Source organism: Syngnathus leptorhynchus, chromosome 6 (genome assembly GCF_054491065.1).
Source record: "Syngnathus leptorhynchus isolate UIUO chromosome 6, UIUO_Slep, whole genome shotgun sequence".
Lineage (NCBI taxonomy): Eukaryota > Metazoa > Chordata > Actinopteri > Syngnathiformes > Syngnathidae > Syngnathus > Syngnathus leptorhynchus.
Window position 1 is genome coordinate 4,160,982 of NC_141200.1, and position 25,394 is coordinate 4,186,375.

The 25,394-nt window shown below is 42.4% G+C and overlaps 2 protein-coding genes across 5 annotated transcripts; both read left to right on the forward strand.

The window, feature by feature from the left end:
• Nucleotides 1–1,553: 1,553 nt before the first annotated feature.
• Nucleotides 1,554–15,453, forward strand: rasgrf1 (Ras protein specific guanine nucleotide releasing factor 1). 3 transcript variants are annotated; one of them, XM_085914190.1, is made up of 27 exons: nucleotides 1,554–1,829; nucleotides 5,001–5,107; nucleotides 5,359–5,506; nucleotides 6,267–6,359; nucleotides 6,452–6,705; nucleotides 7,033–7,112; nucleotides 7,183–7,376; nucleotides 7,913–8,022; nucleotides 8,384–8,502; nucleotides 8,624–8,784; nucleotides 9,151–9,214; nucleotides 9,652–9,794; nucleotides 9,897–9,979; nucleotides 10,050–10,298; nucleotides 11,637–12,007; nucleotides 12,099–12,218; nucleotides 13,379–13,549; nucleotides 13,659–13,765; nucleotides 13,919–14,031; nucleotides 14,107–14,171; nucleotides 14,239–14,332; nucleotides 14,408–14,492; nucleotides 14,554–14,751; nucleotides 14,826–14,905; nucleotides 15,001–15,118; nucleotides 15,205–15,273; nucleotides 15,361–15,453. In XM_085914190.1, the coding sequence occupies exons 1-27, from the start codon at nucleotides 1,554–1,556 to the stop codon at nucleotides 15,451–15,453; spliced, it is 3,765 nt and encodes a 1,254-aa protein (XP_085770316.1). The 3 variants fall into 3 exon arrangements, with proteins under 3 accessions (XP_085770316.1, XP_085770315.1, XP_085770317.1); XM_085914189.1 differs by having other exon boundaries at nucleotides 14,107–14,167; nucleotides 14,229–14,332; XM_085914191.1 differs by having other exon boundaries at nucleotides 14,107–14,167; nucleotides 14,244–14,332.
• Nucleotides 15,454–17,847: 2,394 nt separating this feature from the next.
• blm (BLM RecQ like helicase) lies at nucleotides 17,848–24,510 on the forward strand. Of its 2 annotated transcripts, XM_085915185.1 has the most exons (22): nucleotides 17,848–18,182; nucleotides 18,430–18,490; nucleotides 18,581–19,052; nucleotides 19,142–19,268; nucleotides 19,482–19,585; nucleotides 19,683–19,797; nucleotides 19,874–20,505; nucleotides 20,570–20,746; nucleotides 20,817–20,935; nucleotides 21,018–21,131; nucleotides 21,366–21,464; nucleotides 21,538–21,686; nucleotides 21,768–21,874; nucleotides 22,054–22,214; nucleotides 22,291–22,486; nucleotides 22,565–22,755; nucleotides 22,848–22,992; nucleotides 23,081–23,280; nucleotides 23,349–23,544; nucleotides 23,759–23,881; nucleotides 23,980–24,178; nucleotides 24,250–24,510. In XM_085915185.1, exons 1-22 carry the CDS (start codon nucleotides 18,088–18,090, stop codon nucleotides 24,407–24,409), a joined length of 3,942 nt encoding a protein of 1,313 aa, XP_085771311.1. In that variant the 5' UTR covers nucleotides 17,848–18,087; the 3' UTR covers nucleotides 24,410–24,510. The 2 variants fall into 2 exon arrangements, with proteins under 2 accessions (XP_085771311.1, XP_085771310.1); XM_085915184.1 differs by having other exon boundaries at nucleotides 18,430–19,052.
• The last annotated feature ends 884 nt before the right edge of the window (nucleotides 24,511–25,394 follow it).

Below are 25,394 nucleotides of genomic sequence, written 5' to 3' on the forward strand. Positions count from 1 at the left end.
AACAAACTTATCGTCAAAGATGCAGGAGGGGGAGACGGATTTATAGCAAAATAGATTGAAGACAGAAAGGATAACAATGAAGCTGCGGTAATAAATAAATCTCTCCAAGAAGACGCCCAAGGACTGATGGCAGCAGATTAGAGACTGCGCCTTTTAAACAAATTGGATGCTCAGAGAGGCAGATTGGCTGTTTTGCTTGTTCGTGTTTTTTTTTTTAATTGTTGAGCTCTGCAACTACACAGACCCCAAAAAATCCTACATGATGTCATGTTGCTGACGCTGCATATTTAGAAATACAGCGCAATCTCAGAAGTTTAGCACAATCAGTGTCTCTGCGAGTGTGCGACAAATGATTGACAGCTCATAAATCACGCCATCAGTCTCTGATTGATTGTTATTCCTTAGGCGCGGTTGTTCCTTCTATATCAAATTCAAGTACAAGATGGGGCCACAGACGGCTGATATATATTTTTTCCACAAACGAAATATATTTTGTGGTACTTTCAACTCAAATTGACGTTTTCAACAAATATGAGATTTTTTTTTTCTTTTTAACCCAATGTAGGGTTAAATATTTTGACCGAGTCTATTAGGTTGAAGATTTTCCATTTGGCCTGTTGCCCTTCTCCCCATCTGTCTTTACAATGACTCTAATCAATATCTGACTGATATGATCAATACAGAAGTGCATCGCGTTAAAGGAAGTAATGTTGCTTTTACAGCTTTGACTCTTCTTTAAATTGACTTCAAATTGTAGAAAACATTATATTCTGTTCACGTGAGAAGTGACAGCTTTAAAGGTCGGCGACCAGTGCCTCTGGTTACATTTTTGTTGAGTTATTGATCTGCATTGATTGCAATTCATAAGATATGCTACTGCCTCTCAAAGCCAATTTTTTTTTGTATTTGGAAATACTTCAAATGCACTCCTGCATATGAAAAAAAAAATGACGCTCTTCTGGAGATTTAACTGCATTGAGCTGGCTTCTAATGTACAATTACTGAGTGGCACGACAAAAAATATGTCTTTTTTTGGGGGGGGGGGGGAGTATTAGGATGTGGTGCAGCATGTTATTATACTACAACAAATATGTGTGTGTGTATTTTTTTTAAGGACTTAGTGCAGCATGTTGTGATGTGGTCCCTGTCCAAGGTTCTGAAATCTGCTTCCCCAAGCATGTCATGTGACCTGAGCCAGCTCTGCCTCGCTCAGCAGCCAAGCCAGCCTGCTGCTTTCTGGAGATCTTTTTTTTCTTTCTTTCTTTCTTTCCATGGGAGGGGAGCGCACAACCTCCTGCTTTCTCTCCCCCCCCCCACCCCCCTCGTCACCCCCTCCTCACCCCCCACCCATCCTCATCATCTTGTCTCTCTGTCACCCGCGGACAATGTGGACCTGCGAGGGGTTCTTCTTCTCACAATGCAGCTTTTGCTTTTTCACTTAAAAGTCTTGTCTTTGCAGCTATTCTTTTTTTCCCTCTGCGGGGCTATCGGAGAGATGATGTAAGGACCGTGTAAGCGCGGCGCGCTCAAGTCTTCTCTCCTACCAACCAAAAATGCAGAAGGGAATACGGCTGAATGACGGTCATGTCACCTACTTGGGGCTTTTGGCAAAGAAGGATGGAACAAGACGCGGCTGCTTAAGCAAGAAAAGCTCGGACAACACCAAATGGCACACCAAGTGGTTTGCGCTTTTGCAAAACATGCTCTTTTATTTCGAGAACGAGTCCAGTTCTCGTCCTTCGGGATTGTACCTGTTGGAGGGATGCATATGTGACAGAGCGCCTTCGCCCAAACCTTCACTCTCGGCCAAGGAGTGTTTGGAAAAGCAGGTGTGCGCACACACACACACACACACACACACACACACGCACACACGTGCAGGAGAACACACTCGCAACACTGCGCGACACCCCCCCCCCCCCCACAAAAAAAAATGTTTTCTTGTAATATTCCTGTTATGTGTATTGTTATTTGTCAGATGCATGACGACCTCAATAGCGCGGCACATAAAAAAAGAGAGGAAAAAAAAAGCGGTAGCACGCGGTTGCAGGTTGCTGTCTTGCGCGTTATGTAATCCATGCATAGCATTAATGATGAGGTAACAATATTATAACCTAATGCCAATGCTTGCTGCAGTGTTCTGTTTTTTTTTTATGCATGCAGCAAACCAGCGGTTAATTCCTTCTTTAATGGTATACTACATTTTTTTTTTAAAGTACTCTGGTTGCAAATGCAAAAACTGTTGTCTAAGAGTCGTGTGATAGTTTTGCATTGGTTGGGCAGTTTTTTTTTCTAATCTTAAAAAAAAGTGTTACATTTTTGGGGTGGAGAGATTCTAAAAAAAAAAAAAAAAAAAAGTTGCAGTTGCAACAGTGTCATCGTGTGGTCAAATTGTTTATTGGCTGGGAAAAAAAAAAAAGAAACAGCAGGGTTCCACTGTTCAGTCATCTCCGAGCCCTGAATGGATTTCCTTTCGATAAATAGGTCATGTAAACAACACAAATCAATAGCATCACTAACGTTTTTTATGGTGCGTGCAAAAGTGTTTTCATGAATCGAGTAGGCCTCAGCATTATGGCTCACATTTGCATCATACTCCCTTTGCCTCCATTAATCAACCAGTCAGGATGGATGCTGCAAAATTAGAAAGATAAATATGAAACGGGTCCGTCTGGTCTGTGAACAAACGTGTTGTGAACATTGACGTCACCGGTAGGATGAGGCTGAGATCCAAAGTCAGTTCTGGCTCATGGTGAGAACATCTGCCCTGGTGCTGATCCAGCACAATGCAGCACACTCGCGAGTATCAATTTTGCAATCGATATTATGAAGGCAGACGATATAAACAAACAAACGCCTGCTCTGGTTTTCTTACATTTCCTCATGCTCTTGTCTTCGACTCCATTGTTGCTTACATTATTTCTTCAAGTGGAATAGACGTTCAAGCTCAGGGTTTCTATGGCAACGCTTATTTGCATCCTAAAGAATGATGCAGCGGGAACGGCTGGGATTAACTGGGATGCTCAAGTGGACTTGTTTCACCTTGAGTATTTTGATTGATGAGTCCAATAGATGCATTACTCAAGACAGGTTACAGAACTTAAACACACAGCAGGAAGTGATGCAGTGGCGTTATTTTCAAGGTTAGAAAAGAATAAAACTTATAAAAAGAGGTACAGTAAATTATTCACCATTAAGTGACTAATATTTCTGCTTACAAGGACCCCACTTAAAAGAAACTTTTAAGAGGCTCTCCACAGTACTTAAGTTGTATTTAGAAATAATAATAATAATCGTAATATAATTCAAACAATTTTTTTTTTCAAATCTCAAATTACACATGACTTGATTATTTTTTAAATTCAATACTTGGTCTTAATTAATTATTTGAAGCACTGCTTTCAACTGGTTAGGCCAAAATTTGGCTGTTCTACCCACCTCTGCTCACGAGACACCCCATTAGGTACGCCTACACAGTCGAACGGGAGCTGCTTTTCCAAAGATAACTTGTCTGCTTTCACATGTATGCACTTGAGCTTTGGGCTGAGAAGTGGTGTAGATTTGCACGGGTTCTAACTCTTCTGACCTTCAATTCATATCATCACATTCATCATTATGAAACACTTTCATATTTCTTGTATTGGTTTGATGAAATGCTAAAATGTTTACCACATGTCAAGAGTGGAAACAATGACTTTTTATTTGCATGCATTTTTTTTTTTATCTCTTTCTTTCTGACCCGAATGGAACTTTGCCTTCGATTGCATCTTGAGGTCCTGTAATGATTTTAAAGATGCATGACTCAGGTAGCGGCATCGTTTGGCCTCTCACCAGACACTTTGGAAAACGTGGTGAGGGGGAAAAAAAAGTACAGCAACATGCGTGACCCTCTGCCAGAAATAGATCCTTTTTGACACCAGGATGAATATCTAATGAAAGTCAAGATGGAGGAGCAGTCAGCCATGAATAACGATCAGTTGCAGGTTGATAGGCGCCTGTTGAACATGTCGGCCCAAAAAAATTCAAATAGACCACACCGGCTGACCCTGAAAAGCAACTTTTCAAATAGTAAACAGACTTTCTCATCTAGGGTCCGAATAATGCCTACGTCAAAAAGGGCTCAATGTGCGGATCATAACCATTTCCAATTAGTTGCTGCTGCAGCGCGAGGAAGTAAGTGCGCTCGTCAAGACTCGAGTGACACCGCAAAACGCAACAGCCCGACCGTTCACGTCGAGCCGAGTTGCTAGGAAACAGGTATCGTACAGTTACATAATTGGCCGTGGCTCCAGCCTCCATGTCTTATGGCATTTCCTCCTGGGAACTAAGAGACATCCCAGGAATGGAGCTTGGAGGAGGCTTTCCTTGTTGGGCTCTATCCGTCCATTGCACGGGTGGGCGATGATGATGATGATGATGATGATGATGATGATGATGAAGATGTGGCTTCCCCGGGCCCCCCATGTGCTTCTACATAAATCTGCTCCGTGCAAGCAGCCGGAGCAAACGCAAAGACATAAGCAGCTTTAATCAAGCTGCAACTCCTGGAGCTTCAGCTGCAACATAGCTGGGAAACTAAAAGCCTGAGGGACAGATCTGACCCCAAAAAAACGCCCTTGCCTCAAAAAACGATGGAAAAATTGCAACTAACGGAATGTTACCCGATGTGTTTTCTGACTTTGTTATTTTTTTCAACATTTGGCTTGCTCTTTTTTTTTATTTTTATAACAATACCATGTTAATGCCATTTTAGCTATCTATTTCTGCCACTTGTGTATTTTGGGTGTAAGTCCATTGTCACCCACTAGATGGCGGTCTATTATGTTTGACATTAAAATTGAGAGAAAAAGCCTTGAATCAGAAATCAAGCTCAACACAATTTCGCAAGAGGCTATTGAATGAATTTGTTTGGTGTAAACAAAAAACATTTGTGTTGTAAAACATGTTCATCACACTAGCAGACTTTTAACCAACCAATTCGTTTGGTCTTCTTATTGCAGTATTACTTCACAATCAGCTTTACTCACGAAAACCAAAAGGCGCTCGAGTTACGTACAGAAGATGTGAAGGACTGCGATGAATGGGTGGCCGCCATATCGCACGCCAGGTAATGAAAAAGTAACAACGACAAAACAAAGCACCTCAGTGAAATGTACAATTCAAAGTTGTCTGCAGAGGTAAGTCATATTTGACTGATGTGCTCCATCTGTAGGGGGGGGGAGGCGTTGCTATGGTTACCCGGGCAACGAGATGGATGAAAATGCTTTGTTCACAAGAAATCTTGATTGCTTTGATTTGAGCCGCAACACTCGGGATGTGAAAGCCATTTGCTAAAGTGCGTGCGTGTGTATCTGACAGTTACAGAAACTTGGCCAACGAGCACGAGACCCTCATGCAGAAGTATCTTCATCTGCTTCAAATTGTGGAGACGGAGAAAACGGTTGCTAAGCAACTTCGACAACAGATAGAAGATGGGGAAATCGAGATCGAGAGGCTCAAGTCTGAGGTAAAACTCAACCCTGACCATTTTTATATGATTCAACTTTATTATCGCATAAGCTAGCGTCACAACACTTTTTTGCCGATGTGCTCATCTCCCTACTTTGCATCTCCTCTTAACAACAACAGCCTTCCCCATTCTTCACATCAAATAGTCATTTTTCTTTCATGTGCTAATGTGACGCCTATAAAATGGAATTAGAAGAGGAGAATATGCATGAAGACTGTTTTATATTGCTTCTCGTCAATGAAATGCAACGGCAATTAGCTCTCGCCCGGGGCTACAAAATGAATGCATGAAACAGTTCACAGAAGCTCCAGTCTGTGTTTTGACCACTCGGAACACAATGTATTTAAACAGAGGTTGCAGAAGTACTCACTCTATAATCCAATTACTTGTGTGAGAAAAAAAAAAAAACGTTTCAACTCCTCAAATAAATACAGACTCTAAAAAGTATATTTTTCATTTACCTAGGTTTGATATAAAAATCGTTTTTTTTTCTTAAGTTTGGTCATGAGATGTTTTCAAGCTGAGACAATTCATTCATTCATATTCCACAAATACAATATTAATCAGAATGCCGTGTTTGGACTAGAAGGACTGCATAGAACATATTATAAAGAAAATATTTGAGTTGACTTCCACTTTAAGACTTTAGTACAGTAACAGTTCACTTTTGTTACTTCCCACAAACTGCAGTAATTTGAATAAACATGGACGCCGAGCTGCCAAATAACATAAAAGTAATGTTCTTGGCTCTTGACAGATTGCAGGGCTGCTAAAAGACAACGAGAAGATCCACGCTAGTCCCACGGCGGCCCCGACTGAGGATGACTCGGAAATCAAGAAGATCAAAAAGGTGAAGCTTATTTTTTTTGCTACATATTTAGTCCATTTTAATAAAAAATGACCTCACTGTTTTTTTTTTTTTTTTTTGCTTCTCGGCTGCAGGTCCAGAGCTTCCTGCGCGGCTGGATCTGCAGGAGAAAATGGAAGACCATCATCCAGGATTACATCCGCTCGCCGCACGCCGAGAGCATGAGGAAGAGGAACCAGGTGGTGTTCAGCATGTTAGACTCGGAAGCCGAGTACGTGCAGCAGCTGCACATCTTGGTCAACAACTTCCTCAGGCCGCTCCGCATGGCCGCCAGCTCCAAGAAGCCGCCAATCACCCATGACGACGTCAGCAGTATATTTCTCAACAGGTTGGAACGGGATTGGAACCTTGGTTTCCTTATGCCCTAGTTTATGATTCGACATTTTGTATTCTATTACATGAAAAGTATTTCCATCAATAGTATTTGGCCTTTCTTATCCCTTCAGAGAAACATTGGACACTCATCTCGCACGCTAATCTGCATGTAGTCCTCATTGGCTTAATGGAAATCCACCCACACACTCATCGGAGCACATTGACGCTTACGAGCAGCCAGTCTCAATCAGCACTGCAGCGCAACTTCACAGGATGTTGGAAAACTGATGAAAATTGCTCGTCTGATTTTTTTTTTCTTTCTTTTTTTTTTTTTTTATAGTGAAACTATCATGTTTCTACATCAGATCTTCTACCAGGGGTTAAAAGCCAGAATAGCCAGCTGGCCAACGTTGGTGCTGGGTAAGGAGAATTTTTCATTTTAATGTATGGAGATGATACCTCAGAATACTAACCTAAACTACCCGGCCAGCCGACCTGTTCGACATCCTGCTACCTATGCTGAATATCTACCAGGAGTTTGTGAGGAATCACCAGTACAGCCTCCAAATCCTGGCCCACTGCAAGCAGAACCGGGACTTTGATAAGCTGCTGAAGCAGTACGAGGCCAAACCCGACTGCGAGGAGAGAACTCTGGAGACCTTCCTCACCTACCCCATGTTCCAGGTGAGCACTTCAATTATGATTATTATGATAAGTGTGTATTTTTTTTCCATATAATAATTGATATTTCCAAAATAGGAAGAAAAGTGAAATTGTTCGCCATCCATTTTCTGCACCACAAAGTCAGCAGAATAGAAAATGAATTGCTGGAGGGATAATAGTATTATTTTTGTTGTTATTTTTCCTTTTTTTTTTTTTTTTTTTTAACCAACACAAATTTAAAACAGGACGCATTGTTGTGGCACACCTGATCAGCAACACGAACAGCGGGACGTTGCCTGTTTTGTCTGTCGGTGCCCCCGTGGTGTCGTTCATGCCTATAAAAAGCTGTTGTTTTTGAAGCTCCGGCTTCAATAATGGCTCCTCTCCGACAAGATGTGCATTTTCTCGACAGTCCACTCTGTGCTGCGTTGATCATCATTTTTTTGCTGATGAGCGGAGATTGCATTCACCTCTGATCTCCTTAGTGTGTGCGCACGTTTGTGTATTACGGAGCGTTTGCACGTTAGCGCTAATATCTTCCTTGTTGTTGTGTGCAGATTCCACGTTACATCCTTACGCTTCATGAACTTCTTGCCCACACGCCTCATGAACACATAGAGAGGAACAGCCTGGACTACGCCAAATCTAAGCTGGAGGAGCTTTCGAGGTAAAAGTCATTTCCACTAACAACCCAGGTAACACAAATTACTTCCCCATACTAGAGGTATTGTCAACCTGAGGTGCACGGCCCTCTGGTGGTCCGTGATGGTATTGCAGGTGGTCCGCAAAATTGGAAATGGAAAAACATTTTTAAAAATAAAATAAATGTATTATTTAGACTAGATTTATTTTACAGCTAATTTTGTGAATCATTTACCCATCCAAATTATGTCAAATGTAGCTGAGATTCCCAAAATAAACATACAGATGCAAATAAATAGCCTGTATACTTATTTTATTATTTTATTTTATTTTATGAGTTCTCTTGAAATATCCTAAAGTTGAAAACAGTTTTTTTTTCTTCTCAGAATTATGCACGACGAAGTGAGCGAAACAGAGAACATTCGAAAGAACCTAGCCATCGAACGCATGATCGTGGAGGGCTGCGAGATCCTTCTGGACACCAGCCAGACTTTTGTAAGACAAGGTAAAAGTTCCAAAAATTACTTCTTTAATTTGATTCATCCAATTGGCTAGCTGCTATCCCTCTCGTTGTCATTCCAATGAACCCTTTAATGTCTCTTTGTGTGTCTCCATTGCACTCTCAGGTTCTCTCATCCAGGTCCCATTGAGCGAGAAGGGCAAGATCACCCGCGGGCGCCTGGGCTCTCTGTCTTTAAAGAAGGAAGGGGAGAGGCAGTGCTTTCTCTTCTCCAAACATCTAATCATCTGCACCAGAGGCTCCGGTGGAAAGCTTCATCTCACCAAGGTGAGTCCGAGCTGCTGACCAAGCTTCTTCGCGCAGTATCTCCAACTGTCCCGTGAGTTCAAATTGAGCAAATGAGAGGGAAAGCGACGCGGGCCGAGTGACGCCGTGACTTTTATCAGCTCCCGTGACCTCGGGGGTGACACGAGCGGGTCTGTCGCATGCTCACTCGGGCTCGTTGTTCACGTTTGAAGGCGCAGACGCTTGATGTCACTTTGAGTGGAGCTGTCTTCTGACTTCACATTACTCGACATTAAAAAGGATTGTTTGATGTATGTTGGACTGACATGAGTGGGAAAATATTTCCGATGAATTCTGTAAATGTACACACTCTTCATTACATCTCCACAACTTGTGTGTTGTTTGCAGAATGGTGTCGTCTCGCTTATAGACTGCACTCTTATGGAGGACCCTGAGGGCACTGATGATGAGTGTGAGTGGATTGTTCATAACACAGCATTGCACCTTGCAGGAATGTCATAATATGGAACCAGCTGTATATAACACCATGAACAATTGTTAACTCATTCACTGCCATTGACGGATATAGACGTCAAATATCCATTTTAACTGGGCTGGCGGTGAATGAGTTAATAATAATAATAATAATAATAATAATAATAATACATTTTATTTATAAGGCGCCTTTCAAGGCACTCAAAGTTGGCTTGCATCATTTTTTAAAAACTAAAGAGCAGATTTCTGAATTACAATAAATTATTTTTATTTATTTTTAAATAATTTCTTTTATTTTTAAATAATTTCTTTTATTTTTGAATTATTTTTTTATACACTGAAACTCACCAAAAATGTGATTTATCTACGTCACATTCCTACATATGATTTTATGGAATATTTTTATATCCCCAGCCAAATCAGACAAAGGCGGCCAGGACATGGAGCACCTTGACTTCAAGATTGTGGTGGAGCCAAAGGACACTCAGTCGTTTACAGTCATCTTGGTGGCGTCTTCCAGGCAGGAGAAGTCTGCGTGGACCAGTGACATCAGCCAGGCATGTTTCTTCGCATCACTTTGCACTTTTTCTTTTTTTTTTTTGCGTTCTTGTCTGGCCTCACCTGTCATGTTGCCTGCCATCACCTTGCGTGTCTCACAGTGCATTGACAACATCCGCTGCAACGGCCTCATGATGAACGCCTTTGAGGACAACTCCAAAGTCACCGTCCCCCAGATGATCAAGTAAGCCGGTCCATATCTTCCACTTTGTAACCTTTGATCCCAATAAATCCCGCCCACATCTTCCTCTCAGGTCCGATTCGAGTCTATACTGCGACGACGTGGACATCCGCTTCAGCAAGATGATGAACTCCTGCAAGGTGCTGCAGATCCGTTACGCCAGCGTGGAACGTCTGCTGGAGAGGCTGACCGACCTCCGCTTTCTCTCCATCGACTTCCTCAACACTTTCCTGCACTCCTATCGCGTGTTCACCACTGCCGACGTGGTGCTGGATAAACTCATCACCATCTACAAGAAGCCCATCAGCGCAATCCCTGCTCGGTGAGTCATTCGACTTCAACCTGCTCGATTATTTGCCAAATAGCAAAACGAGTCTTAATGTTTGACATCATTCTAGAGCTAATCAGAAATTGGGGTGGAGTGGGTGTAATGAGCCCCGCAGGGGAAATTATTGGTTATATCATTATGCTTCTTTGAGGAGCAAACATTAGTAAAAAAAAAAAAGAAAAAAAAGTGTACATTGGTAGTAGTGCCATTGCATCACATGACTCATCGTAGAATGAGGGCTTTGATGCCGCAACTTATGGTACAACTCCCAAAAAATGAAAATAATAAAATCGAAATCATCGATGAAAAAAATTTATATACAGATTTATTTATTGAGAAAATATGAAGCAGATAAAATAGGTTTTTTTGTCCTTTACAACCAAGAAAATTATTCAAAGCAGAAAATGTTGCTCAATACTTTAGAACTACAACAGAGAGAATAATATATATTAATATACATATTTTTTAAATATTTGAAAGTCAAAAAAAGAAAAAGACAAATCACAGCAAAAAAAAAAAAAAAAAGAGTCTGCCTTTTTTGCCGAGTTTAAAAACGCAAATATCAGCAGATTAAATTGGCTACCCGATTAATAGGTTCATCCCTAATACGAAGTAACAAAAATGCACGGCAATCAGTCGAAAATGTAATGTCGGGTAAATCAAACAAAACAAAGCCTCTGAGTGCGTGCAAATATGTGCGTGGTCAAAGACAATAATTGGGCCCGGTCTCTCGACGGTCTGGAAGTGTCTCAACTGGTCTCTTTCGCGCTATGGCAACCAAGCTGGTTGCTGCAGGACCCCACCCTCGCCTCCCTCGCCACCCTCGCCTCCCTCGCCTCCCTCGTCTCCCTCGCCTCCCTCCTCATTGCAAAAAAGCTCCGTGGTGTGAAATATTGATGGAGCGTTGCGGTGGGGCTCACTCCACTCTCCGCAGGCCGGAGGCAGAAGCCCCCCGCTGCGGGGTTATGATCAGCTGCCCCCCCTTACCCACGCCCTGCAGCATTGCCCACCCAGCCCACGGCACTTGTCATGTCACTGTGAGACACCTACACTCCACTGCTTGTGTCAGCGGCGGCCGTGCGCGCTATCATTCGCTGTGCTATTTATGGGAACCCATGAGGTCGCCAGGAGGGTGGCAGAGAGTGGGAGAGTTTTTTTTTTTTTTTCTGCAACACTGCAGCCTCCACTGTATCTTGCTCTGAGTCGACCAGACACAAATAGACTGAGGTTACATCCATAATTTAAGGAAGGATGTGTATTTAGCAAAGCTCTTCAGACATGTTCCTCAGTCCTGAATTTCAATCACATGCATATATGTGGGCTGTGATGCAGGTCCCTGGAGTTGTTCTTTGCCAGCAGTCAGAATAACAAACTCCTGTACGGAGAACCGCCGAGTTCCCCCAGAGCCAGCAGGAAGTTCTCCTCTCCTCCTCCCTTGGCCATCGCTAAGAACTCGTCCCCCAACCGACGACGCAAGCTCTCCCTCAACATCCCCATCATCACCGGAGGCAAAGCTCTCGACCTGGCCGCCCTGAGCTGCTCCTCCAACGGCTATGCAAGCATGTACTCGTCCATGTCCCCCTTCAGCAAGACCACCTTGGATATTAACAAACTCTACGTGTCCAGCCCGATTACCAGTAAAATACCAGATGATGGGGAGGACAAGAAAGATAAGATGGAGGAGACCTCAGTGTGCAAACAAGGTAGGTTGGCGGATTTGTCGAATTTTTCCAACCATCGTGAATCCTCCCCCCCCTCACCGAATTCCAATTTCCTTGTCACGCTAAGGTACAGATCTCTCCGTGAGGGAAGAAAGCGACAATGATCAAAACCAGAGCGATGACGCCGACCAAGAAGCCTCGCCTACAAAGTCGCCGACTACGCCGAAAAACATCAAATGCAAAAACTCTTCAGGTACATTTTGTTCCAAAGACTGCTATGACGTAAGTATGACGAGACTGCGTGTGATGGGAAAAAAAAAAAAACGCAAAAGTAGCCCCCACCACCAGACTCACCCTCATCGAGCTTTCGGGACATAAATAGAATACAAAGAGACATTTTTTTTTTTTTTGCTGTTTGGGGTGGAGCGGTTGAACCGAGTTTGATTAATCGTCTTTGTGCAAAAGCGAGCACAAAGGAGACGTGGCACTGTGTCAGAAGCTTAAGTAACAAGTCGACGGTGAGGAACATGCAGGGGAAGCCAGTGTTGGCTTGAGTAGGTGTCAGGGAAACTTGTGTCATGGTAACTACATCGAGCGTGTTTTCCCTTTCCACCCACGGATAATGAGGCTGTTTCACTGCAGCCAAGATTATCTCCGTGCCTCCTAAATCTCACCACCACATTGCAGGGGAAGGAGAAAAAAAATGATTTTAAAAGAATAAAAAAAAAAAAAATCTTCCCTGGAAGCCCGTGCCCAGTTCCATGTAGGATTTCTCGCCTTTTGTGATGTGTTTATGTTCTCTGGATTGAAATAGCAGAGTGCAAAATCTGTTGATTCCTCTCTTATGAAGCTGATATTTGGTGGCTATATTTAGCTGTAACCATCTTGAATACCAAAGCCTGCTGAAGAGGAGAAGGCTGGAGGATGCTTGCGTAAGGTCTGTGGAGCCCCGTAGTGGAGACTTGGGGAAGAACTGGTAGTCAGTTTTGCAGCAAAAACATTTCACTGCCAGTTAAAAATGAACCGACGCTGGAAGTCAGGAAAATAAAGTATGACGTCGTCAATGACCATAAATATTGTTTTTGATCAAATTGAAAAATAAACAAGAAGTATCATTCAGAACAAAAAAAGATATCAGTTTTTTATATGCATATTTGTTCACATTAATTATTAAATGGATCACTACTGTATTTATGTGTGCTCCCTCTAGTGGTACGTGAAAGAATCACACAGTTCGAATTGAGCATAATGTTGATTTTTTTTTTTTTAAATCTAGTACAGTCCACTTATCTTTTACAATTCAGTTGTATTTACCTTTTAAGTACAAAACAATTTCACCCAAAAAAACAACTTAAAACTGTTTTCCAAACATTTATTGAAGTGCAATTTTTGAATCATTGAATCTTTTTTCAGAGTTCTCTCTGTTCTCCTACAACAATGGCATGGTGATGTCTTCATGTCGAGAGTTGGACAACAACCGCAGTGCGCTGTCCGCCGCCTCCGCCTTCGCCATTGCCACAGCCGGAGCCAATGAGGGCACCCCCACCAAGGAAAAATATCGAAGGATGTCCCTCGCCAGCACAGGTGCACGCACCTCCGCCGTTTGACACAACACACAACCCTCCGCTGTCCAAATACCCTTGAGAAAGAAAACTCAAAGGAATGCTGTTGCTTGTCTCTTCAAATATTCAAGGCTTCCCAACAGATCAGAGAAACGGGGACAAAGAATTTGTGATCAGACGAGCAGCGACCAACCGAGTTCTAAATGTTCTCAGACACTGGGTGTCCAAACACTCACCGGTAAACCCATAATGTTGAAATATGATGTCATTCATGACACAGGCCTTCAGATAAATCACAAATACAAGTTACTGGTTGTATAAGCAATTAGGAAATATCAATATTCAAGGTGGATAATATTACCCTATTTGTCACTGTTTTTATCTTTCCCAGGACTTTGAGAGTAACAATGAGTTGAAAACAAAGGTTATCGCCTTCCTCGAGGAAGTGATGCATGATCCCGAGTTGCTGACTCAAGAGAGAAAAGCAGCCGCCAATATCATCAGGTACATCCATTTATTCGATATTCCATCTTAGACTCTTTTTAACTTCTGGATTTTTTTTTTTTTTTGCATTGTCAGAACTCTGACTCAAGATGATCACGGTGACAATCAAATTGCTCTTGAAGATGTCACACAACTGGTGAGTGTCCAGATGTGGATTTTAAATTGATATAAACTCATGATCGCTTTTATCTTCTCAGGTGGGCTCAGGGAAGGCCGACCCTTTTGAGAACCACTCAGCCTTGGAGGTGGCCGAGCAGCTCACCCTTCTGGACCATCTGGTCTTTAAAGTCATCCCATATGAGTGAGTGTAACCATCGAATACTTTATCAATTTTATTTTCTCCTCAATTTTTTTTCTGTGTTCCTCATCTCGCCAGGGAATTTTTCGGTCAAGGTTGGATGAAGAACGATAAGAATGAGAAGACACCTTACATCATGAGGACCACAAAGCACTTCAACAGTGTATGTTACATCACATCTGACTCATGTCAGGGATTATAAAGTGTCAATCTTCATCTGCCAGATAAGCAACCTCATCGCCACGGAGATCCTGCGCTCAGAAGACGTGGTGACCCGAGTGGCGGTTATTGAGAAATGGGTGGCGGTGGCCGACATTTGCCGCTGTCTCCATAACTACAACGCCGTGCTTGAGATCACCTCCTCCCTCAATCGAAGTTCTGTGTTTCGTCTCAAAAAGACGTGGCTCAAGGTGTCCAAGCAGGTGTGCAACACCACTCTAGGGTTTTTTTGTTTTTGTTTTGTTTTTTGTTTTTTTAAATGGCAATGTCCCCGTAGACAAAAGGACTGATTGACAAGCTGCAGAAGCTGGTATCTTCAGAGGGAAGGTTCAAAAACCTCAGAGAGGCTCTGAAGAAGTGAGTCAGGCTGGCTGGTGCTAAAATTTCTTTTTAAATGTGGCTTCATAAAGAAATGACTTTTTTTTTTTTTTTTTCCCCCACCTTCCTTTTAGCTGTGATCCCCCATGTGTGCCCTATTTGGGCATGTACCTCACAGACCTGGCCTTCATCGAGGAGGGAACACCAAATTACACCGAAGATAATTTGGTCAACTTTTCAAAGATGAGAATGGTGAGAAACGTGCTTTTTATTTTTTATTTTCTGCATTCATTTTTTTGCGATTCCTCATATATATTTGGGTCCGACCTCATTTACAGATTTCTCACATCATCAGAGAAATACGACAGTTCCAACAAACGGCGTACAAGCTTGATCTTCAACCCAAGGTTAGAAAAGTGACCTTCAAGTCCATCTTTTGAAAATGACCAAATTTAAACAGAGTTGAAAAGAGCATATTTTGGTTTGTCCTACAGGTAGCCCAGTACCTACTGGACAGGAGCTTCGTTCTGGATGAAGAAAGCATGTATGAAGCATCCCTCAGAATTGAGCCTAAAGTGTCCAACTGATGGGGAGAAGCGGGTGGGGGAGGGGGGGAGGAGGTCCTCTATATGCTACATTCTCTTCTCTGTTAATATAACACATCAGTTCACATCCACTTTTGCATTGTTGTACAAGATTTTTGCTCTTCTGTACAGTAGATGTTCAAAGTTATTTGATGACAGAAGATATGTTGAATCTTTTGTTAATTACAATAATTTTATCGGGGGATGGGAAAGCATAATAACGGAGGTCGCCTCGTTTTGTCATACTCAAATCAATGCGACCGATGATAATATTTTTGCTTTGTGCCAGCTATCTTTTCCTTCAGTTTAATCCACAGGTATTTGTTTGTCCGCAACCAATGTAGCATTGTATAAAAAAAAAAAAAAAAAAAGCGCATCAAATCAGGTAAAAGAGCACAGAGGACACGGAGGTTGCGTGCACGCTAAAGGGAGTAAGCTAACCATGTCTATGCTTCCTAAACCAAAACAAAAAGAGGTTCGTCTCTTCATTTCTGCTCTGCGACAAATGTTCCCAAATGTTTTGCACCATAGACTATTTTTATACTGACAGCATCCAGGAAAAAAAAAAATAATAATCACAATGACACATTAAAGAAACAGAAGCTATTGTGCCTGGTTTTGGTCACATACAAAATTGTAATTTGGTGGTGAACAGAGGTGGTGATGACAGACTGTTAACTTGTTGACTAATAACCATGTTGAGTTGATTATTTATAATACGATATTAAATTAGATAGATATCACCGTTGAGTCTGTGGCAGGAACTGCAGATGCAAAGTGTCGGAAAACGACGGCCATTAATATTTTCAAATTGCTACCATCTTTTTTTTTTTGGAGGGGGGGGGGGCTTTTCGTTCGTGTAAACTCGTTTCTCGGTCTCCTGTCCCGACTGTACAAAATAATGTCGGTCATACGAAACAGGTTACACTTGACTTCTGTTGTTTATTGTAAAGAGTACACCGGTTCAGTATAACACGATTGTGTACATTAAAAAATATTTTTTTTTCTTTATTTATTTTAAGTACTTTTCAAAAAGAGATGGTAAGTGTTCAGCGATACTTCTGTAGAGTTAAAAGGTTGTTGCTCCTCTGTAATTAAAAGACAATCTGTCCATCTTGCTGTTCCAGTGATTGTGGAACGTGCCAGTATATCACTCTGTTATATGCATTGCTGTTTATTAACAATATGATAAAAAAAAAAAAACGTTAAGTGAATGACCTCTGCCTGCAGCATTCAAACACTATTTTTGTAGTAGTCTACAAGAGTGACCTGCTCTTTATATAAACATGAGAAAGTATTTTGTACTTTGTTGTTAATTCACTTCTCTGACACGTGCTGTACATTTTGTACATGCTAGCCCTGCATATCCCTCAATGTGGAACGATGTGATCCTTTAAAATATATATACACACATATATAAATATATACATATAGCAAGTTTCAATACAAAAATGCTACAACAGTTTAGTCTTGAAACCATGACTTTAGAGTAGGAATCGACAAGTGTTTTGCATTTATACTGTAATCCTGTCTATAACCATTTCTGTTAGCAGGAATTATAGTAATGTAGTGCTTATTCTGTGAATATTTGTATGTATTTTTACTATGTATGTACAGGACACTTTTGAAGCTCACGCGGCAGGCATGCAACACAGGCAAAATAATATTATATACATATACTGTAGACACTTATACATGCACATACAATACTCTTATAAAGGTATATGAACAAATAAACATTTTTTGCTGTTAGCAATACCCAGTGGTATGAAAATTATCTTTCAGCCCTCATGTTTCCACATCTTAATGAAATATTCCCCATTTTGTAAGAAAATTAAATATATATAAATATATATATATATAAAAATCAAAGACTGATGATTTTAAAAAACTGTTATGTTTCCAAGTTACCTCTTGCTAATAAATCAATTTTGTCTCAGGGGCATTTTGTCTCAAGTGTTTTTGTAGATCATCCATATGAATTTGAAAAGATATGGTTCCGGGTTTCTTAAGGGTTTCATTTATTGAATAATAATCATTTAAAAAAAGGTCTAATAGAGTTTCAGGCAAATTAACTTGAAGCAGTCTTTCAGGTCAGGCATCATTTTAAATTATATACATTTGTAATGAAAGAAAATAGGCCCATGAAATATATCAATGAAACATGCCGTGTATCAATTTTTAAGTACTGTATTTATGTTTACTATTGTATCAATTTTTAAGTACTGTATTTATGTTTACTATTGTTTTTGTAGTCTGGCGCGCGCTGGTTACATACTACATATCCCACAATCCTCCTCGACGTAAACTCTTGACCAGTAGAATCGCCGCGTTGATTACGTCCTAGAAACTACATATCCCACAATCCTCCCCGGCGTGAAATCTCGACCAGTAGAATAGCCGCGTCTATTAGGCGCCTTGTCTGACCCGCGCTCTTTCCCTTCTTTTGCTTTCATATAGTTAATGTCGCTCTCGTTTTATAAATGTAACATTTCCAACACGCGACGGCCTCTTTCGGCGTGTACCCGTGGCTATTTGTCACGTTCAGCGTCGTGACAAAATCCTGAATGAACGGTGAAGTTAACACGGACTAAGTTGGCTCGCTAGCCAGCTAGCTAGCTTAGTTGTTTAGCAACAATGTCCAGTCTTCCACAGAATAATTTGGAGGAGCAACTTGCGAGACACAGTAACAGCGCTCAAAGCAAACTATATATGGGGAAACCTAAATCGGGGTAAGTACAACAGTCCGTCCACGAGCGTGTCGCATGCTAATCGCACGAATTAGCTGCTGTCATAGATAATATAGCGTCATGTTTGCGTTGACTAATAAGAGATCAATATACCCTTAAGTTGTGCATACCACATTGCTAATGAATGCTTTCTTAGGTCTGTGCATTCACGCAGTGTTATATAATTAAGGCTGAATAAAAAGTCCATCTGCAAAATGACATCTTAAATTCTCTCTTGTTGCTATTTCAGGCCATTTTCTTTTAAAAAGAAGTCCTCATTGGGTACGAGCTGGACAGAAACCCCGAGCAAGGTAACGAGCCCAAATGTTTTAGCAAGCAGGAATGTCAATGTCCCTGTAAACAGTTTGGTGACTCAACCTGTTGTGACGTTTTCAAACAAGCCCAAGACTTCTCAAAATTCCAAAATCAACAACTTCTTCTCTGTAAGTTCCAAATGCAAGTCTGACGTCAGCACGGACAGTGTCCCTGCTTTTCGGTCTCCGTCGTCATTGGCGTCTACTGGCAAAGTGTGTCCACCTAAATTTGACAGACCGGGATTAAGTACCAACGTCAGCACTCCCATCAATTTGGATGAATCGCTTGGATTCCAGATTGACGACTGGGACGATCTAGATGACTTCGAAACTCCAAGCAAAGCAAAGAATGCCTCCTTTAATGAGGACATGAGTAGAACTAATAACAAGCCAGTCGCATCTCCCAAAAAAGATGAAAAGCAAACAATTCAAGCGGGAGAACTTGCAGAGAGTGAACTGGACGATTCTCCAATTAACACACCGAGAAGACGCCACCCGGCTTATCCCAAGTCTCTAGTTAGTGACAGTGAAGACGACATTAATGAGGTGCCCGTGAAAGGTAACACACACAGTTAGATTTTTTTGCATCAATGAATTTAAAAAGGCAACAAATAGTGAAGACGTGCTGTCTCTTTTGCACTCACACAGATGAAAATACAAAATTGGTTGACCCAAAGTCAATTAAGTTGGATGTCACCTCGGAGTGTGAAGATGATCTTGACTACGTACCGCCGTCTCCGGAAAGCTATCACAGCAAATCTCCAGTGGAGTTCATGTGAGCCTTTTTTTTTTTTTCCGAATTATCTTCAGAGTCCCCCTTGAAAAGACTAGGCAGAATTTGTATTACCAAAATAAATTTAGAGACAGTTTGAAAAATGTTATTATTGTATATGATTGTGACCAGCAGCTTTAGATTAATTTTCTTATTTAATGTTAATGATTGTTAAGACTTGTTTGTTTTGCCTTTTTTTTTTTTTTTTATAAACAGATCCAAGCCTTGCTATGCTGAAAACAACACTAATAACTTGCAATCCAAAGGATCTACCGTGACCTCTCGCCAAGCCTCTGTTGAGCACTCGACAGAAAAGAAACGTGAGCGCGTCTTGTCTTTGGATGTCATTTGGCATCATTCTTCCTTCATTTTCTTTTTCCTCCTGTCCGATTCCTTCATGTTTATTTCCCCTCACAGATGACGAACTGTACAGCATCATGGAGTGTATTTGTGCTCTGGTGGATTCCGTTCCTGAACACGAGCTCATTGCTCTGTCGTGTGGAAATGAGCTTCTGCTGAAGAGGGCTCAAAGGTATGGCACCTTGTACCTCCACTTTTCTTCCTGACATTTCATCACAGCACTACTCCGCCTTCTTCTCTCCCTCCAGGAAGAGAATTCTCATTACCGGAGGTGACGCCTTGCTGAGGACTCAGCAGCCCGACAGCACTGTGATTTCCGATCCCATTTTCAAAGAAAAATCTTGCTCAGATTCATCCAGCAGCATTTTACCTGCGTTTTCAAAGAAGACTCCTCAGGTTAGGAGATCCTCCGTCATCTCTAAAGAAAAACCGCCAAACTGCGACGATGGTTGGAAATCAGTTGTGGAGGTGGAGAGCATCTGTAGTTCTCCATCGAGCCACAGCATCTCAAAACCAACTCGAGATATATGCAGTGTCAATGAGACCATTGATGAAGATCTTTTCTTCTCGCCAAAGAAGAAGACAGAGACTCCAGCACAGATTAAATCCACTCCACAGACGGACGTTTCAGGAGCGGACCACAAGAACCCCGATGACGTTTTCCTCGACGACTTTGACATTGACGACTTTGACATTGACGACTTGAACGACTCTGACATTCCCGAGTACTTTGACGAACCGCAAAGTTCCGCAGCGACTCCGAGGAGCTCCACCGCTGCTTCAGTGGCCGTGAAGGAAGGCGGGCCTAGCAAGTCCTTATGGGAAAGGAAACCTACGACGCCTGAACCTCCACCCAAACCCGCAAAGATGTTCTCTCCTGGTAAGTCGCCGACAAAACCGTTTCCTTGAAAAAAAAGTATTTTCATAAACAAACTCCGTTGCAGAACCTACCTTCCGAAACCCGGCGCACGACCGTTTCCGAGGCTACAACTTCTCCCACTCGCAGGAAATGATGAAGATCTTCCACAAACGCTTTGGTCTCCATCAGTTCCGTTTCAACCAGCTGGAAGCCATTAATGCCGCCGTCCTCGGGGAGGACGAGTTTGTGCTCATGCCCACAGGTTTGCACCTGACGCCGATCCCTGTGGATGTCCACATTCATAAAGCTGACCTGTGCTTTCTTGCTTGCAGGTGGTGGGAAAAGTCTGTGCTACCAGCTTCCTGCCTGTCTCTCAGCTGGAGTCACTGTGGTCATCTCACCACTCAAATCTCTCATTGTGGATCAAGTCCAGAAGCTCACCTCCCTGGATGTATGATGGCAATTTGTTGCTTGGGTGTTCATTTACTTGTTGATCTACTGAGTTCTGTTGTTTTTTTTGTTTTGTTTTTTAGATCCCAGCCACAAGCCTGTCTGGTGATAAAAGTGACCGCGAAGCGGGGAAGATCTACACACAGCTTTCGAGGAAAGAACCCATCATTAAACTTCTCTACGTCACACCTGAGAAGGTGATGGCTTTATGTACACGTGCATCTCATTCAGTTAGAACGTCATTGTCAAATTTCAGTTGTAATTTCATAGGAATCGACCTTCTGAAAATTCTTTCACATTTTAAATAAATCTGTATCATATATGAGGTCCACTTTTGAATTGAGCTACTGAACCATTCCACAATGTTTTCCATTTTTCTTCTGTTTTGTTTGCCATTCTCGGCTTGACATGCATTTGTTCCCATCCTCAAGATCAGCGCCAGCAACAGGCTGGTCTCAGCCTTACAGAACCTGTACGAGCGAGGCCTCCTGGCTCGCTTTGTCATCGACGAGGCTCACTGCGTCAGTCAGGTGCGTAGTAGCTCCTTTAAAAACACAACAACCGAACCACTCCAAACTGAAAAAGTCCTTTTCAATGTTCCAGTGGGGCCACGACTTCCGTCCGGACTACAAGAGGCTGAACGAGCTGCGTCAGAAATTCCCAAAAGTGCCCATGATAGCTCTGACGGCCACGGCCACCCCCCGCGTGCAAACTGATATCCTGCACCAGCTCAGCATGACGCGTCCTCAGGTGTAAGTGTATTTCTGATTTGACACAATTGAGTTGTGCTTTTAGTGTCTCATTGCTCTTTTTTTTTTAATGTGCATTTCCAGCTTCACCATGAGCTTTAACCGCGCAAACCTTAAATACGCCGTACTGCCAAAGAAACCCAAAAAGGTCGACGAAGACTGCGTCAATTGGATCAAGAGGCATTATCCACGTAAATACTGAACCCTTCATTATTCCGGCAATCAACGAAAATGTATGGTTATAGAGTCCATGTCCCCAAAAATTTTTTGGGAGTTCTTACTTTTTTTTTGCTTTGGGAGACTACAATGACTGCAACATCAAACTGTGGCCTCATTTATTTTTGTCGGAATCTGGTCGTTCATCTTGTAGGCGATTCTGGCATCATCTACTGTCTGTCCCGAAACGATTGCGACACCATGGCCGAGAGCCTGCAGCGAGCCGGGCTCCTTGCGCTATCCTATCACGCCGGTCTGAGTGACAGCGACAGAGAGTACGTGCAGTCCAAGTGGATCAACCAAGACGGCTGCCAGGTGAGTCCCCCCCGTCGCTCACCGAATCCCAAACGGAGCTCTTTGCGGTACGACAAACGTACGTCCTCCCCACCAGGTCATCTGCGCAACCATTGCTTTCGGCATGGGCATCGACAAACCCGACGTGCGCTACGTGATCCACGCCAGTCTGCCTAAATCGGTCGAGGGCTACTACCAAGAGTCGGGGAGAGCCGGCAGGGACGGGGAGATCTCTCACTGCATTCTCTTCTACAACTACGCCGACGTGCTCCGCATCAAGAGGATCATCAGCAGTACGTCGAGTCTACTTTGTTTGATTTGACGCTGGGTTGTCTCGCCTGCTCCGAAAGCACCTTTTTTCCTCACGGCAGTGGACCGAGAAGGTGACCGAAACGCCAAGGCCACTCATTTCAACAACCTGAGCAGCATGGTGCAGTTCTGCGAGAACATGATGGACTGCAGGAGGATTCAACTGCTTGCCTACTTTGGAGAGATGACGTTCAACAGGGGCTTCTGCAAGGAAAACCCCGACGTCACCTGTGACAACTGCAGCCGGCCAAATGTAGGATCATCCACTCGCTGTTATTATCACGATTATTAACGAGTGATATTCATTGTAAAAACAAAATCTTGGTGTGTATTTGATATTTACAGGAATACACGTTGAGGAATGTTACTGAAGAGGTGAAGAACATTGTGAGGTTCGTGCAGGAGAACTGTGAAAAGGTTGGAGCTAAGTTCGGCCGGACCGCTAAACAAACCCGCCTGACACTCAACATGTTGGTGGACATCTTTGTAGGTAGGACTTACCTCGCCAACGTGGCAGCCGTATGTCTTTTGCTGCACAGGATAAAAAATGTATTTTAAAAAAAACTACCCGCCCACAGGTTCCAAAACTGCCAAACTGCAGACGGGTATGTTTGGAATGGGCGGATCTTATTCCAAGCACAACGCCGACCGCCTGTTTAAGAAACTGGTCCTGGAAAACATCCTGATGGAGGACCTGTACATCACCAACAATGGCCAAGCTGTGTCTTACATCTCTGCAGGACCAAAAGCCGTCAACATCCTCAACGGACACATGCAGGTCACGTGTGCCGCTTGCCGGGATCCCGACAAACACGGACCGATCCCGACACTGCTGTCTCAATGCAGGTGAACTTTTATGAAACGGAGAGTGCTTCCAGCGTCAGAAAGAACAAAGCTGCGGTTGCCGCCAATATCTCCCAGAGGGACCAAAAAGTTCAGGAGTGCCTCAAGGAACTGGTGGAACTCTGCAAGATACTGGGAAAAACCTTCGGGATTCACTATTACAACATCTTCTCCACTGCCACCTTGAAAAAGCTGTCTGGTAATTTTAAAATGTGGATCTTTGGAATTTCATAAAACGCTGACATTATGTGAACATATATGACATACATTTATTGATGTTAATTTAACATGGTACATGTTTATTTTTAGTTTCAAATTCTTCTTTATCTTTTAAAAATGAACATTTTCAAACTGTCATTTTTATACCGTGAATTTTGAGTCTTTATTGGGTTTTATTTGAATGTCATCCGCAGAGAGGCTCTCCTCTAACCCAGAAGTCTTGCTACAAATCGACGGTGTGACCGAGGACAAATTGGACAAGTACGGCGCTGAGGTGATCCAGGTCCTGCAAAAATACTCTGAGTGGGAAAACCATGGTAAAATATTTCTTCATGCTCGTTCTCTGTAAAGTCGCTCAAATGTCCAGCTTGTGGTCGTTGCCTTCATTACAACAGTCTGCGTGCTTCGTTCACAGTCGAACAACAGCCCGAGGCCGGCCAAGACGGCTGGATCGACACGACGCGAGGCCGTTCAGCAGCCGACTACGAGGACGGCGACTCCTCTGCCTACTTCAGCAACCAGAGCGCGCAAGGGCAGAAGAGGAAGAAAATGCCTTTCTTCAAGTTCAACAAAAAAAGAAAAGGATACGGAGGCGCCGGTTCCAACTCTCGAGGGTGCGTCGTGTAACTCGTCATCGATAACAAATCGACTTCATTGTCTCAATTTGTTGTCGGTTCTCCATCAGCCGAGGCTACGGTACCAACAAATCCTGGGCGTCCAGAGGGGCTTCCCAGTCTGCCAGCCAAGGGTCCAGAGGAGCGACAGGAAAGACGCCGGGTTTCTTGGCGGTGCCCACGCCGCAGAGCCAGCGACCTTTTCTCAAGCCGTCCTTTTCTCACGTATAGCACCAACGCACCAATTGTAATTTATCATGTCCAAAATGTACAGTGTTACTATTCTATTTTTCCTTATTGTGTATTGTCACTGTTTTGTTATTAAAGCTCAGTGAAAAATGTGTCGTGCCTTTACTCGTCTTATTTCCATTGAGTCAAACTTGCTATGTAATGAAGCAATTTCAAAGGAAAATAGTTTTAGTGCGAGGGGGTCAAAGGTCATTTTAAAATAAAGCCATGGTCATTTAAAATGTATGTTTATTTCAAGTCAGAATTATTTCATTTCATGGCACCAGTTTACAAAGGACTACTGGAGAGAAACAAGATTTCCAAGAGGTTAGCTAAGGTACAAACACGGGTTTTGGCACATGGTTGTTGCAATACAACTTGTCATGTCATGAGAAAACAGATGACGTACGAACCGACTTCACATCATGTCAACAAAACGAATGTCAACTTTTAGAATCAAATCGATATTTTTCAGACTCAGACATCTTGTAGATTTTCTACATCACATTGTACAAAGTTGAAGTCCTTCGGAACTTAATACAAAGCTGGATGTCTCACTTGTCCAGTGGGGGCAAAAAAAAAAAAAAAAAAGATGGTACATAAGGTGCATCATCAAATATAATACTGTAAAAATATGAAACTGAAATTTTGAACTCATTTCGTAAAATAGCATTTTTTTATAGAAGATTCCAATTTCTTGAGATGGTAAATTGTAGCTTTTTGTAAGAAAAAAAATGAACATAATGGCTTTTCATTTGTATCATTAGTGGATGAATCCAAATCATTGACAATTTTTTTTGTTTTTGAATTGAAATCATGAAATCAAGTTTTGTTATTGACTGTTGAATCTTTTTATCCCACGCCTTTTCCCACTAAACTGCAGGTTTGGCTAATAAGACTTAAATGCAAACAAAATATTACATTTCCTCCAAGCAGCATGACGAAGAACATTCAATGAAACAAAATAAAACCATCCACACAAGAGGCC